Source organism: Hyperolius riggenbachi, chromosome 2, assembly GCF_040937935.1.
Source record: "Hyperolius riggenbachi isolate aHypRig1 chromosome 2, aHypRig1.pri, whole genome shotgun sequence".
In the NCBI taxonomy this organism is placed as follows: Eukaryota; Metazoa; Chordata; class Amphibia; order Anura; family Hyperoliidae; genus Hyperolius; species Hyperolius riggenbachi.
The window spans coordinates 137700458-137717410 of record NC_090647.1 but is presented as its reverse complement, the minus strand read 5'-3'; the positions used below and the strand labels follow the sequence as shown (position 1 = coordinate 137717410).

General features: G+C 41.9%; 1 protein-coding gene across 2 annotated transcripts in view; it reads left to right on the top strand.

The window, feature by feature from the left end:
- Positions 1–16953, top strand: part of NAB2 (NGFI-A binding protein 2) — an 84305-nt gene that overhangs the window by 22679 nt on the left and 44673 nt on the right. For both annotated transcript variants that reach the window (XM_068267475.1, XM_068267476.1), the window contains exon 2: positions 13749–14559. In XM_068267475.1, coding sequence (XP_068123576.1) covers positions 13749–14559 — 811 coding nt within the window. The remainder of the gene's footprint in view (positions 1–13748; positions 14560–16953) is intronic.

Genomic DNA, 16953 nt, shown 5'->3' with positions numbered 1-16953 from the left:
ATTAACTGTGATACTGAAGGCGTCGTGTATATGGTGTCCTGTCCCTGTGGCCTTATGTACATAGGGATGACTGAGAGAGCCTTGAAAGTCAGCATTCTTGAGCATATGTGTAACATTGTGAATGGAAACATGGATACGACATTGGGTAAGCACAATGCCCAATACCATGGGTGCAAACTACAGGGCACACTATTCAAGGGTATCTATAAACTGAATATGTCAAGGCGGAGGGGGGATATGACCAATGAACTTTTATGCAAAGAGGGAATATGGATCTTCCGGTTGCAGACCCTAAGCCCCTATGGCCTTAACAACGACTTTAGTTTAAAGCCATATCTGAAGAAACAGATTTACACTAGAAGGAAAAAGGTGTATTAAAAGTCCCATCACTTACCAGTCATTGATAGGTGAATGAATGTGCTAATTTCTGTCTGTACGCAAGCGAATGCATGGTGAATAATAAGCATGCGCAACCGCTGCACAAAACAGGAGGACTTGAATGTAGTTATTATCACCTCTGAGAAGCTCCTAATGGAGGTCTGCTCACTTCCTGTGTATAGCGGAATTTTGTATACATACTCGCTGTGAAAAATGAAAAGTAATCAACTATATCATATATGAGAACATGGATAAATTGATCAAGAAAGGATGTATAAGAGATTGTGTTGTTATGATCACTCCTATATCTTAGCCAATAATGATTGCAATGATGCGGAATTACGTAACTCTCGCTGTCACTTCCTGGAACTTTGTGTATAGTGGCAACAGTTGCCAAGTGGGAGGCGTAGAGAAAACAGGAGTAGTGTATATAAGGAGGAATGTACACGCCCAGTTTTACATCCTGACGAATCGCCTGTGAGGGGCGGGAAACGCGTCGATGGGCGGAGTCCAAGTGTCATGGTGACGTCACACCCGCGCCAACCGTTGATCTAGCTCTGCTACACCAGCGCTGCTGTTCCGGCGTTGTGCCGCTGTTCGGGCTGTGTGGTTGATACAAGAAACCAGCAGGAAACGGGTGTTGTGCGCAGTGCTGAGACGCTGATCCGGCGAGCTGCAGCCTGCTCCGCCGTTACAGTGAGCTGGAAAAGACCTGTTGAGCGCAACCGTATTCTAATTCCGGAAGCTGGACTGTTTCTCCCTATGGTGGGACTTTATTGGATCAAGGCTTCACAGTGGGTACCCACTCAAGACGTCACAGCGGAGGTGGTAAGATTGACTCCTCTGTGCTGAGAATATATCTATTCCTGAGGTGATAGTCCAGCACTTCCATCACTGCTGTGCAGGTGGACCTACTACCCCCTATGGGGAGTGTATCCCCAGTTACCACACTACATAGAAGAACAAGGCAGCGCTTTTGAGTGCATGGGCGCCATTGTGTGTATGCGTGGGTGGACGAATGATGCCGGCTTAGGTCAGATAGCAATAGGACTTAAGTTATGAGCTTGAATTCATGGTACTTGGATTTCCAGCAAGTTTTTACTGGTTTTAGTGAAGCTGATTTTTGCATGCAGTCAAGCTAGTCTGTGTCATTTGTGTTTTTGTTAATAAATTTTCTATTATCTGACTTAATATATCATGAACACTAGCCTCTCTTTGTATATTATTAATCTTTATAAGGGTAATATGTTGCAATATTAAGCGATTGTCAGGAATAGAGTGGTAGGTTGAATAACTTATTTCCTGACCACCATATATGAGGGTAATGCTCGATATTATTTGAACCTTGTTAATCGACATGATTTTCCTGTATAAATCGTTGGTTGTTACGATAAAAAATGTCAGTTAAATAAATCCTATAGGCGACACACACAGTGATATTTAAGAAGTGAAATTAAGTTTATTGGATATACAGAAAGTGGGCAGTAATTGTTTAAACAAAATTAGGCAGCCTCTAAACGCTTCTTGTAGGTTCCAATGAGAGTCTGGATTCTGGTTGAAGGTACTTTGGCCCATTCCTCTTTACAAAACATCTCTAGTTCATTCAGGTTTGATGGCTTTCAAACATGGACAGCTTTCTTTAACTCACACCACAGATTTTCAATTTTATTCAGGTCTGGGGACTGAGATGGCCATTCCAGAACGTTGTACTTGTTCCTCTGCATAAATGCCTTAGTGGATTTTGAGCAGTGTTTAGGGCCATTGTCTTGTTGAAATATCCAGCCCCAGCGCAGCTTCAGCTTTGTCACTGATTCCTGGACATTGGCCTCCAGAATCTGCTGATACTGAGTGGAATCCATACCTTCCTCAACTTTGACAAGGTTCCCAGTACACTAGCCACGCAGACCCACAGCATGATGGAACCACCACAATATTTTACTGTAGGTAGCAGGTGTTTTTCTAGGAATGCTATGTTCTTTTTTCTCCATGCATAACGCCCCTTGTTATGCCCAAATAACCTACATTTTAGTTTCATCAGTCCACAGCACCTTATTACAAAATGAAGCTGGCTTGTCAAAATGTGCTTTAGCAAACCTCAAGCAGCTCTGTTTGTGCTGTGGGCGGAGAAAAGGCTTCCTCTGCATCACTCTCGTATACAGCATCTTCTTGTGTAAAGTGCGCTGAATGGTTGAACGATACAAAGTGACTCCATTTGCAGCAAGATGATGCTGTAGGTCTTTGGTGCTGGTCTGTGGGTCGACTCTGACTGTGCGAACCATTGTTCGCTTCTGTCTATCAGAGATTTTTCTTGGTCTTCCACTTCGAGCCTTAACTTGAACTGAGCCTGTGGTCTTCCATTTCCTCAATATGTTCCTAACTGTGGAAACAGACTGCTGAAATCTCTGAGACAGCTTTCAGTATCCTTCCCCTAAACCATGAGGGTGAACAATCTTTGTCTTCAGATCATTTGAGAGTAGTTTTGAGACCCCCATGTTGCCACTCTTCAGAGAAAATAAAAAGAGGAGGGAAACTTACAATTGACCCCCTTAAATACTCTTTCTCATAACTGGATTCACCTGTGTATGTAGGTCAGGGGTCCCTGAGCTTACCAAGCCAATTTGAGTTCCAATAATTAGTTCTAAAGGTTTTGGAATCAATAAAATGACAACAGTGCCCACATTTATGCACCTGCCTAATTTTATTTAAACAATTATTGCATACTTTCCGTAAATGCAATAAACATAATTTCACTTCTCAAATATCAATATGTGTGTCTCCTATATGATATATTTAACTGACATTTTTTATCATAACAACCAACGATTTATACAGGAAAATCATGACGATTAACAAGGTTGCCCAAACTTTCACATCCCACTGTAGGTTTAGTTGGTTGAACGCATAAAGACATTTCCCAAAAGCATTTTCACACAAATATTGAGGGCACCTAAAAAGGTTCCAAATACTTGAGATGATGTTATTTATAGTAAGTGGTACTTGGAAAACACTATCTTTCATAAAGTGGAACATCCTGTAATGATGTTGAGAAACACTGATTGAGAACTTGTAAGAAGACCATGGGCCCGATCCAATTTACTTTGGCCCTTATTCAATTAACTTTTTCTCACGAGTATGCTCCTAGGATATCATTTTTCTTGTTCTTTTCAAAATCATTTTTCAGCGCTCTGCAATTGAAAAAGTACCAAAAAAGTAGGCGAAAAGTACTTTTAAAATTATCCAGAGTATTTTCTTGATTGCTGGTGGCTTAAAAGGCATTTTATTGATAAGATGTGGAGGTTCCAACTAGGAGAAAACTTGGGAGAAAAAGTGAATTGGATCAGGCCCAAAGTGTTCCATCAGAGCAAAGGTCATGAGCCTATCTCTTGTATATACATGGGTCATTCCGCCTCAGTCCTTTGCCGGTAAAAGAATGAATGCTTACTGGATTCTGCTAGATGACAAAAGAAGTAAGGCGGAGCTTATGCTTTGTTAGTATGCATGCTTCGTATTTTATTACTAGGCATTCATTTGGGTAGCAGCACCATGAAGTGTCCGTGCTAATGGATAAATACTGACATTTTTGTAAGTGAGGTTTTGTAGTCTGGGCAGGTTAGAGCTGGTGTTCATAGCAAGATTTCTTAGGATACCTTAAAGGGACACTGTAGGGGGGGCGGGGGAAAATGAGTTGAACTTACCCGGGGCTTCTAACGGTCCCCCGCAGACATCTTGTGCCCACGCAGCCACTCACCGATGCTCCGGCCCTGCCTCCAGTTCACTTCTGGAATTTCAGACTTTAAAGTCTGAAAATCACTGCGCCTGCGTTGCCATGTCCTCAATCCCGCTGTTGTCACCAGGAGCGTACTGTGCAGACACAGACCATACTGGGCTTGTGCTATACACTCCTGGTGACATCAGCGGGATCGAGGACATGGCAACGCAGGCGCAGTGGTTTTCAGACTTTAAAGTCTAAAATTCCAGAAGTGAACCGGAGGCGGGGCTGGAGCATCGGTGAGTGGCAGCGCGGGCACAGGATGTCTGCGGGGGACCGTTAGAAGCCCCGGGTAAGTTCAACTCATTTTCCCCCAACCCCCTTACAGTGTCCCTTTAAGGTTAGGCTTGGGTTAAAATATTGCATAAAGATAGGTTAGATCAGGTGATAAGTTAAAGTGAACCAAGCAGCATTTTTAACCCCCCAGGGCATCTCAATAGAACATTAAAAATGCATTCTAACATGTGGCTCATTACTAAAAAAAAATCCATTTTACCTCTTCCTTTTACATTTAAATGTTTGTTAGAGGAATTTATTGCCCTACCTATGTGCCTGCTATCCACAGAAAGTGCAGGCAGATAAGGACTGCTGCAATTAGCAGTAGCAATGAGCAAACAAAAGCTTTTATCAGCAGAGGGGTGGGGAGATAGGACTTTGTACTTCAAACAATTTAGTGAAGTCACACTTGACTATATTCACACCTTCCCCTTGATAAATAAGGGCAGAGGGAAGGGGAGGGGAGAAAATGGCAGCTCCTACAGCTATTAGAAACCTGAACAAACTGAAGAAAAAAAAAAGCTGCTTGGATCCCTTTAAGGTGATGGTGTGCCACAAGTCCTTCGGTACCTGTTATGCCACATGTCCAAGGAGTCACTTATGAAGCACAGAACTAGGTCTCCCGCTAGGCCTTGCAAAAAGCATAGTGCTGATAGACAAATATTTATTGTGTATAGTATACTTAGATATTAATCTAAAGTCTATAACAAACCTCTCAAGTGAGTACTCAGTCTCTGGTCAGCAATTGCAGATTATGTGAGAAGGAGTCATTCATTGGCTGTGTTTGCAGAGAAGGAACTGCGTGCATGATGAAGAAATGTCCCTGTCATACACTCCACCATCCCACACATTCACACCACCCACACAATCCACACCCCACACACTCAGCATCCACCCACTCAGCATCCACCCACTCACAGACTCCCACACACTCTCATCACTGTAATTAAAGACACACACTCCACAAACTAACAATCCCAGCAGTAAGGGCTCCTTCACATTATGAAACGCAGATGGTCGTGCGTTCGAACAGTAACGCACATGATTTCACAACATCTGTGTTCATTGCTCTGCTGATCCTATTCACTACAGTGAATGGGTTAGTGCTGTGTTTGGCTAAAAATGCGTGCAGTAGTGCATTATCGCAGGGCACTGCTGTAGTGCTCAGTGCAATAGCGAGGACGTCAGGCAGTGCAGCCTATGCACTTCTGATGTTCTTGCATATTGCACATTATGCGTGTTGTGGAAATACGAGCGCCAACACGTATACTGTAAACGAAGCCTAAGCCCTACCCAATATGTAATATTTATGATCACTAAATCATGTACATTTAATCAGATTCTGTACACCCAAGTGTCAGGCTCTTAACCATGCACTGTATGTATGTGCTGTACATGTACCCACATCCTGTCCCTGGCAGCTAGGAATAAGCAAAGGGGAAAGGTCACAATTAAAGGAACACTCCAGAGAAAAAGTAAGCCGTTAAAATCTGACGGAATCAACAGGTTTTGGACTAGTCCATCTCCTCATGGAGGATTCTCAGAATTTTCTTTGTTTTCAGAAGCATTTCCTGAATGGCAGTTTAACTGCCAAAGCAGTAAGATACCAGCCAGCCTCCCTACTTACTTGCACACTGTTTTGTCAGTTAGACTCTATTTGAAATCAAAGAAAATCCAGAGAATCCCCCATGAGGAGATGGACTAGTACACAATCTGTTGGTTCTGTCAGATTTTATCTTCTTGTTAATGGAAGAGAAATGTTAGCAGAACTAATGGAAAAAATACTGTTCTGGGGCAACCAATACAAAATCAAAATAAAATCAAGATGACAAATAAAATGATCGCCTTTGTTGCTGCCTCACTCCCTTGCCCAATAAATATGTTTCCAGTCGGGTATTCATATTATTGTGTCATGTGTTAATTTCATATTCATTCATCTACCACTGAGTTTCATAAAAGCTGTGGCCCTGCCCTTATTTTTATTTATTCAGTCTGCTTGCAGGGTGTAATTATTTTCATCTGGATGATAAAGCTCTTTAACATCAAACGTTAATTAAAGCACGGACTCTAGGACTACAAAACATATATTCAGTCTCACCATGTGGGAGTTAATACCTTAACATTCGTATTCAGAGCAAAATACATGTCTTTTCAAGTGCTTGTATACAATAACTATATAATGACACCTTGGAAAAATAGCAGAGCCACTCAAACACACATTGTACAAAAATGTCACTTCTGTGTTTAAAGTAAACCTATACTGAAGAAAAGGGAAAAAAGCAGACACTTACCTAAGCAGAGTGAAGATTCTGGATGCTCCAGAGACTTTCTGTATCCTCCCTAAAGCTCACCACTGTGCTGTCCAGGACGCTCTTGTTGTTGTGGCTGCGCTCCCCTCTGTGAACGAGGATGGCCACACTGCACTTGTGCACTGTAAGTCTAAGCCACTTGCCCATGAGTAGTTTTATTATTATTTAATATTAGTATCCGTGCTACTGCACAGGCATAGCTGCGCGCCGCTCATACATGATAGGGAGCTGGCCTATTCAATTGCAATTGGCTCTCCTGTCCCCACTACTGACTGCGGCCACTACACTTGGATCCAGGGCTGGTATTTTACTGATATCATTTCCTCCATTGTGCCGCCGTGCATTCCTATTGATTTCTTTCATAGTGATCACTTGTCTTGGTCCGTATCTTGGTTGCCAACTTACATGTTCAATTTTGCCCCCACCACAATGTTGTTCACTTAGCACCTCCTTGTATTTTTTACTTTCACAACCTTGGTGTAAGCCAGGGATGCCCAACTACAGTCCTCAAGGGCCGAGATCCTCACACATTTTTAGCACAGCTCAGTTTTATTAATGGGACTGAATCAGCCAAGGTGGGGTTCATCAAGTAGAACACATTTGCTATTTCTCTGTGCATCCTAATCGTAAACACTGGGATGGATATGGCCCTCGAGAACTGGAGTGGGGCATCACTAAATCTATAATTAACATTAGCTCAAGTGCAGTATTGGGTTTAGGATAGGTACACCTTGCCGTGGATCATTGGGTGCTCAGCCTTGATAGAAGCAGCATCAATTCAGTACAAGCAATTCAAGGTCATCTGGCACACCAAAGTCAATTTCCAAGCAAATTTATTGAATGCACAGCATGACAATTGTTTCGGGGGAAACAATTGTCATGCTGTGCATTCAATAAATTTGCTTGGAAACTGACTTTGGTGTGCCAGCCGACCTTTAATTGCTTTAACATTAGCTAAAGAGTATTGCCTTATTTCACCCCAGGACCCGGGTCCAGTGTGCGCCAGGGTAGATAACTCTCTTCTAGTTGCAAGCAAGCATGCTACTCAGAGGGATTCATTGAATAACATCAGTGAGATAGCCGTGGACTGTTTAGTTTGTTGGCCTCCACCTTTGGTGTTGCAGGTCCATATGTACATGGTTTTAAATGGTTTTAGCATTTTTATCAGCGATGTATAATAAATACTTGACTTATTTATCATATTAGTTGTGCAGCCTCTTTATCAGGGAATCTGTGTTCTTCTTAGGTAAGTATCTTTTGTGCCTCAATCTGCCTTGGGTTTAAATTAGAGGTTACTCACTCTCTCGGCATTTCACTGACAAGATCTCCCTTCAGTCGGGAACACCACTACCTACTTAATACTGAGGGTACCTCTGGCTACCTAATGCTAATGGGTACCTGTAGCTATCTAATGCTGGAAATACATGGTTCGTTGTTTAGGTGATAAGATGGTTCGATAGATAATTTCCGACATGTCCGATCTCCCTTTCGATCCTTTCACCGCTCGATTTCTGATAGAAGTGAATAGAAAAAGATAAGAAAAACGAGCGGAAGATAAGAGAATCGACTGCAGAATCGAGCGCCAAAAACGTTCAAGAGGAGAATCGAGCGCCAAAAACGAACTGTGTATTCCCAGCATAAGCCTGGTAAGGGAGAAGTGGCAGCTGTGCCAGCCAGCACACTTGTGGTCAGCAGGGGTTTGTATGTTCATGGAGGGTGAAATCTGGGGTGCCAGGACATTTCTGCCTATAGGCTCCTGTGAGGTAACTCCGGGCCTGCCCCTGCCATTAGTACTGGTAAAATTGCAATGTGTTGCCTGAGCACATTCATTTTCCTGCTGCCTCGTGCTTCAGGCCCACTGTTTTAAGACCTCTTAGTCAAGTCATTATTAAGGCTAAAAAGTGAAAATTAGTGCGCTCCCTGGTGCAATATGCACTGTTCAATCAGCTCTTGATAGAGTGACACCATGGAGGGTTCTTGTAACAATAGCTCTGTTTTGTTACACTAGATTGCAAACTGCAATATGCATTTATGTGCAGCATTCATAGGATATCTGCACTCCTTATGATGCCATGCATTATATCAGAAGTGCTAAGACTCAATTCCATGACTGTAACAACAGTCAATATACAGAGAGTCTGTACATAACATATACAGATAGAAGGGATGTTCAGTAAGATGCTAATTATTCATTCTGAGTTGGGGTAAATGATATGCTAATTTGGAAGAATATGGAGATTAATTACAGTAGGACTAACTAGGTACCATATCAGTATACTTTCAAGAGTTCTGCATTTTTGGCTTTTTATGGCCTGAGCATTGTATGTACAACATAGTGTGCTACCCAACTTAAGAAAGCATGTCCGACATTCCAACCAAGACATTGGGCTCAATCCAATTCACTTTTTCTCCTTGGGGATATTTTCACATCTTATCAATAAAATGCATTTTTTAATCCACCAGTAAGCAACAAAAAATAATTTTGACAGTACCTTTTCACCTACTTTGTGGTACTTTTCAATTGCAGATTGCTGAAAAGTTATTTTAAACAGAAGATGAAAAAATACTCCTTGGAGAAAACTCAAGAGAAAAAAATAATGACATATGGCCAAAATTACTTTTCAGCACTTTGCAATCAAAAAAGAGTAGGTGAAAAAGTACTATCAAAATTATTTTGAGTATTTTCTTGTTTGCTGGTGGTTTCTAAGGCATAAGATGTGAACTTATCACCTAGTAGAAAACTCAGGAGAAAAAGTGAATTGCATTTGGGCCCACGATTGGCCCCACTGTGCTGCTGTGTGATGTGAGAATGTAGAACGGCCTGCATTTCTGTGCTCTGCCCCATTCGGCATAATGAATGGCGTTGGCTGGACCATGGGTGGCACTGCACTTCTTTCTGTAGTGTGAATGAGGCCTTACTACCACTTGTTGTTTTGCTGATCCTTTCAGAATCAGTACCAGAGTATGACACCGACACCATAAGATTAGATTTAGTGGAAATACAGTGAATTGACTTGTAAAATTCATATATTATCCTTTACTCCAGTATCTAGCTCGTGTGTAGCTAAGCTGTCGCCTAATGTCTGCTTTTATGTGCAGAAGTCTGCTGCCTTCATAATACCAGCATTCAGTGTTTTCCACTTGAGATTGTCTCCTTGGCTTTCACAATAGGCAATTCTGATCTATTCCTCCAGATGTGCAGCCATATATGATCTGGGCACTGTTTGGGTTTTTACATTTTTGCAGATGTTTTCTGTGAACGCGTGCAGCTTTGTCATTAGGAAGGGATCTGCTAGCCTATTATTTTTGCAAGCTTTGTTTCTGTGATCATGAGATATTTATTGGGACTGGTTTGAAGATTCTTCAAGGGCCCGTTCCCACGATATCTGAATACGCAGCATTTCCCCTCATGCGAGCCGGATGGGGAAACGCTGCCTAATCAGACACCAGCATTCTGTGTGAAACGTTTGGCGGTGCAATTCTGGGCGTGCTGCTGCAGTTTTCTGTAGCACGCATCAAAATCCCTATAGCCAAGCATGGTCACAGCTATAGTGATTTGGCTGCAGCTTCGCAGCAGCATGGGTGCTGCATCCGATTCGGAAACAGATGCGGTGCACAGTGGAAGTACGGCCTAACAATTCAGAGGATCGACCATCTCATGTTGCATCTGAGCACAGAAACCATCATGCTCAGATTCAACTCCATTGGGGTCCACCTGTTCACCAGCCATGCAGAGCATTAGCAAGTGCCCGACCAATGGACAGGAGTAGCTTGCCAGTGGTGATGTCACCATATTCAACTGCACGTGGAAAAGGGGCCTTACTTTAAAGGACAACCGAGATGACATGTGACATGATGAGATAGACATGTGTATGTACAGTGCCAAGCACACAAATAACTAGGCTGTGTTCCTTTTTTTTTCTTTCTCTGCCTGAAAGAGTTAAACATCAGGTATGCAAGTGAAAGTTTCTGTCCGGGTCAGACTAGGTCAGACTATAGCATAACTCTCAATGATAAGTAATTACAGCCATACAAAACTTTCCTGTCAGTAAATGGCTTCCTGGAACAGGAAAGAGATAAAAAAGGTTCAATAATTCATAGATTTGAGCTCTAGCATACTTCAATGAAGGTGTCATTGAGCAGAGAAAATAGAATAGTAAAGGGTTAAAAACTAGATTTAAATCCTACTAATATAATAAATGGGAAAGTTTGGATGTTTGGATGTTTGTTACTCGATCACGCAAAAATGGCTGAACGGATTTGAATGAAATTTGGCACACACATAGTACATTACCTGGATATAAAGTATAGGATACTTTTTATTCCCATAACCAAAAAGGGGGCGGAGACAGATACAAATTTCACTGGAAAATGTAAACTGCTGCCATTCTTGCACTGTTAATGGCACAAGCCTCAAACCTGGTACAGTTCATCATTGGGGGACTAGGGTACAATTTCAGAAAGGGGGTGGAGCCACAAACAGCCAATTAGATTTGTTTCATTCCAATGCAAATTATTGATGCCAAACACTGCAAAGCTCACAAACTTGGTAATTGAGTAATTGATTAATTGTGCGTTAGGGTTAGAAAAGTGGGCACAGCCAATACCAGCCAAATACATAAGCGGGCAACGCCGGGTCATAAGTGGGCGGAGACAAATACAAATTTTACTGGGAAAATGTAAACAGCAGCCATTCTTACATTGTTAATGGTAGGGTTCTCAAACTTTGCACAGTTGGTTACTGGGTGACTGGGGTTAATATTCAGAAAAGTGGGTGGAGCCTACAAAAGGCAATCAAAAATTACCTATTAATTTTTCAGGGGAATATTTAATTGCTGCCATTCTTGCACTGTTAATGGCACAAGCCTTAAACCTGGTACAGTTGGTCATTGGGTGACTGGGGTTCAAATTCAGACAAAGGGGTGGAGCCACAAACAGCCAATCAGATTTGTTTAATCTCAATGCAAATTATTGATGCCAAAGACCGCAAAACTCACAAACTTGGTTATTGAGTAATTGTGTGTTAGGGTTAGAAATAATAGGTGGAGCCAACACCAGCCAAATACATACCTGAACAATGTTAGGAAATAAGTGGGTGGAGAGAAATACAAATTTCATTGCGCAAAGGTAAACTGCAGCCATTCTTACACTGTTAATGGTAGGGTTCTCAAACGTTGCACAGTTGGTCACTGGGTGACTGGGATTAATATTCAGAAAAGTGGGTGGAGCCTATAAAAGCCAATCAAAATCCACCTATTGATTTTTAAGGGGAATATTTAATTGCTGCCATTCTTGCACTGTTAATCACCTGTACCTGGTACAGTTGGCCATTGGGTGATTGGGGTTCAAATTCAGAAAAGGGGTGGAGCCACATCCAATCAGATTAATTTTATTTCATTGCAAATTATTGATGCCAAAAACGCAAAGCTCACATACTTGGTCATTAAGTAATTGTGTGTTAGGGTTAGGAAAAGTGGGCCGAGCCAACATTAGACAAATACATACCCGGGCAACGCCGGGTGTCCAGCTAGTATAAAATAAAACTGCGGGACATCTAAAAAAAAGTCATTTTTAGGAGAAGGAGGATTGATACAAATGTTTTTCTTATCAGTTTATTTTCACCTCGGATGTTCTTTAAGCACAGTACACCTAAAATCTATTCCCCCTTCCCTACCAAAATATTACAGCTATTTGAGCCATACAAATATTTTAACATGGTGAGTGTTTGGAGGTAGTTGTATAACATATGTATAGTCTTCAATAATTTAAAGGCTTCTTCTTCAGTGGTGGGAACAGAAATACCTGGAAGTGCCAACTATAGTTCCAATGTATCTCTAAAATGAAGGTTTTGCTATGAACAGGTTTTTGCATAATGCTAAATTATGACTCTGACAGGGACGGATTTTCCCTAAGGCACTGTATTAATTTGCCTACAGGTACCTTATGTGGCAGAGGCACCCTGCCCACACATCACTGACCTCAGGATCTTACAGTCTAATCCCTGCCTCATATCACTGACCTCAAGCATTTAAACCCTAATCCTTGTCTCATGTCACTAAGGATGATATGAGACAGTGATTAGAGTGTTAAGGTGGCCATACATCAGACGACTTCTCGGCCAATCGACTATCCAGTTTGATTATTATAATTGAATTGGATGAAAATCAGTGACGCCAAGTGCATGTCGGACTGGCAAAGCGACCAACTTCAGGACAGAAATTGGTCGCACGGTCGATCGCGCATTCCGCAAGATGTCGGGCCGAAGTTGGTTGGTTGGGTGTGTGGCGGTACGGCGGCGATTTCCGGAATGAGCGACGAGACGATGAATCTGCCACCACAATGTATAAATATGTCCACCATGTGTGCATTTATATGTTACCTGTCCTGTTACCACAGCCTCCGTGCGGTGTCCGTAACTTCTGGGTGGATCTAGGTACACACCACTGGCGCATGGCATCTGACGTCAAACACTATGCGTCAGTAGTGTGTATGGTGAGCTGCCCAGAGGTTACAGACATGGCGCAGAGGCTGCAACAGGACAGGTAACATATAAATGCACACACGGGGGGCACATTTATACATTGGGACAGCGGCTGTGCGGACTCCTGTAGTATATGGGCAGAATCAACAAAAAGACAAATTTATTTCTAATCAGGTTTGATTTGTTAAATCTGCCCATAATCATTAGGTCTATGGGCACCTTAAGATTCAGGACAGTTAGTGAGATAAGGCAGGTATAGAGTTCAGAATATTTTAATTGGGGCGTGGCCTGTGTTCAGAGGTGGAGTTTAGGGCACCAGAACGCCTGTGCCTACAGGCCCCTGAGTTTTAAATCCAGCCCTCGACTGATATCTCATTTACAAGCCTGGGAGCTAGTGCGGCCACAAATGTAAAATGCCAGCTCTGTATAATATGATATAGCAATGAAACCATGTCACTTAAATATGGGCTCATCTTTTGAAATGACAGCTATGTTATTTTTTTTCTAAAACTTTTTATGCTTGTTTATCTTATAGGATCTGTGGCGACACAACTTCACTCCCACGTACCCTGGGTGAATTACAGCTGTATCGTGTCCTGCAGAGAGCCAACTTACTAGGCTACTATGATACCTTCATCCAGCAGGGCGGCGATGATGTGCAGCAACTTTGTGAAGCTGGGGAAGAGGAATTTTTGGAGATCATGTCCTTAGTCGGCATGGCAACAAAACCTCTCCATGTCCGACGATTGCAGAAAGCCTTAAGAGACTGGGCTACTAATCCTGGACTGTTCAACCAACCACCTTTGGGAAGCCTCCCTCTCAGCAGCAGTATACCCTTATTCAAGATATCGGAAACCATGGGGAGGATTGGCAGGCAATGTAATGGTCTCATCAGTAACTCTGAAAGCCTAAACAAAACCATTGCAAATTTTGGTGTTCCTGAACAGCTTGAGCAGATTGAGAAAAGATCCCCTTCACAGCTGGATGGCAGAACGTGGACAGTCCAGGTTTCCCCAGATCAGAATGAAGGAGATGACGAGGATGGGGAAGATGATGAAGATAGGAGAGGAATGCAGTATGGCACAGAAGGGGAAAGGTTAGATCCTGAGATGGTACAGGTGATATCTGACAGTGTGGAGAGGCTAATGAAAGGACTGCCTCGGGGTGATGTGGCTGAAGCCAGATCCATGCTTAAGATAAACAAAAAATTGGGAAGATCACTGGGCCACATATTTCACATGGCAGATGGAGGGCCCAGGAAGGAGAGGGAGATTAGAAGACACAGTGCTATCTATGGAAGGAGTGATTCCAAGAGGCGTGAAGGAAAAAGGCTTACACTGCATGAGGTTGGTGGACCTGCATCCTTGCAAACATTGATACCGTATCTGTCTGATAGAAAAACTGTCCTAAGAGAAATGCTAGTTTATTCCAGCAATATGCAGAAAACAATAGCAACCAGACAAAATTCATCAGGGATTCTTCTTTCCAGCAAAGTTTTCATGCTAACAAGTGTAGGCATCAAAAACTTCCTGAAACCTCATTTATTAAACTCTACCTGATTTTTTGGGAAGTATTCTGAAGGCATAGGCGTTACTACAAATCATTGGGCCCCTTAAGAAAACCTTGATAGGGCCCCCCAATGTTCACTCCCTCTTCCCTGCCTACCCCTGGTGACCCTCATAGCCTGAGGGCCCATTTTGCAAGGTTCATAAAATAAGCACACCAGGGCCCATATGCATTTCACTTTTTCTCCTGAGATTTCTCCTAAGTGATATTTTCAAACGTGTCAATAAAATGCCTTTTAACCACTTACTGCAGCGAAGGCAGTATGTCTACGCCCTGCTGGGGGCTATTCATTGTTCCAGGGGCGGAGATATACGTACCCTGCCACGCCGCCGATTTGCACGCACCTGTGCATGCTCCCGCTCATGTTCTTGTCACGGCCTGCTAGCAGACAGATCAGTGACACAAAGTTCCCATTCACCAATCAGAGTTCTGGTGTCAATGATCGCCGGCATCAATGAAATGAAAGAGAAAACGTACATGCGTTACTACCTGTAACACGTGTATGTAATAAACACTACACGTTGGGGATAAACTGAGGGGGGCATCTAGTGGCCAGTATATATATATGTGTGTGTGTATGCATATATATAAAAATACGTTTGGTCGAGAATATAATGCACTGTACATTTATTTTTTCCTACATCACCATCTCTTACAGTAGGTAGAAAAATCTGACACGTTTAGGGCTAGTCCATCTTCTCACAGGAGCTTCTCATGGTTTTCTTTATTTTCAAAAGCTTTCATTAACGGCAGTTGCTCAGTCCATCTACCAGAATAGCACCCCTGACTAGGGAGGCTAGCCGGTATCTTTGTATAAATCCTCTCCAGGGAGTGTTTTTGTAATGGATAAAGGAAATACTTAGTATCGTCCACAAGGAGATGCACTAGTCCAAAACCTGTCAGATCTAAGAAATTGTTACTGCCTACTTTAAGCAACTTAAGAAAAAGTAATTTATAGTGCATTTTAGTCTGGGAGAAATGTGCTTCATACACATTTGAAATGTTACATTTCTTTGTGATAATGATCCGTGAAAGGATATTTTTAACATTAGATGCATTATTAAATTAAACACTTTCCAATATATATATATATATATATATATATATATATATATATATATATATATATATATATATATATATATATATACAGTATATTTATATATAAAAAACGAGGAGTTGCAGCACACGGCTCTTTATTGAGCAATAAATCATATACAGGCAGACGTTTCGGTCGTTCCACAACCTTCCTCAATGCCAAATGAAACAATACATCATATGCAAATATATACCTGTGCAGACAGGAAATGGTAATAAAGGTATCCACCCCTTAAAGGGGAACAGAAGAAATATTATATACATCAATTCATAAGTGTTAAATTCACACTTATCTCATCCAATTACAGTCCATAATCCAATTCTCTATGTCTGTGTCCAATTCATGTCGTCCAATTCACGTTTAGTCCCATTGCATATTACCTATAACATTAGAAAACGTGTCACAAATATAAATGGAGGTCGAAGTCCCTATTCAGACCATGTGGGTGTAGGGACCCCAATTTGTGGATCCACATGACCTCCCTCTTTTTAAGGAGCAAAACCCGATCACCCCCTCTTTTAGGTCTAGGTATGTGATCTATAATCATAAATTTGAGATCCACATCTCTATGCCCCATGGAGCGAAAATGTCTTGCTACCGGGAGATCAGATGTACCTCCCCTGACAGAGCTCCTATGCTGACAGATGCGATCTCGCACCTTCTGTGTGGTTTCACCGATGTATCTCAAGCCACAAGGGCAAGTCAGCAAATAAACGACAAAGGTGCTCTGGCAGGTGAGGAAATGCCTGATCTGAAAATTTTCCCCAAAAACGGATCCCTTAATCATATGTTGGCATTCGCTGCATGAAAGGCACGGAAACGATCCTTTACGTTTTGGACCCAGGAAGCTAATGGTCTCTGATACAGAGGATACTATATATATATATATATATATATATATATATATGTGTGTATATGTGTGAACCTTTTGGATAGAAGGCAACATACATTTTCATCTAATCAATTAAGAAAACATTTTAATTATTTTATTTTAGATGCAGTCTTATCTATCATCTGATTATTTCTCCACATATTCACCTTGCTTGTATAAGCTTTTATATTTTTATACAAGTTT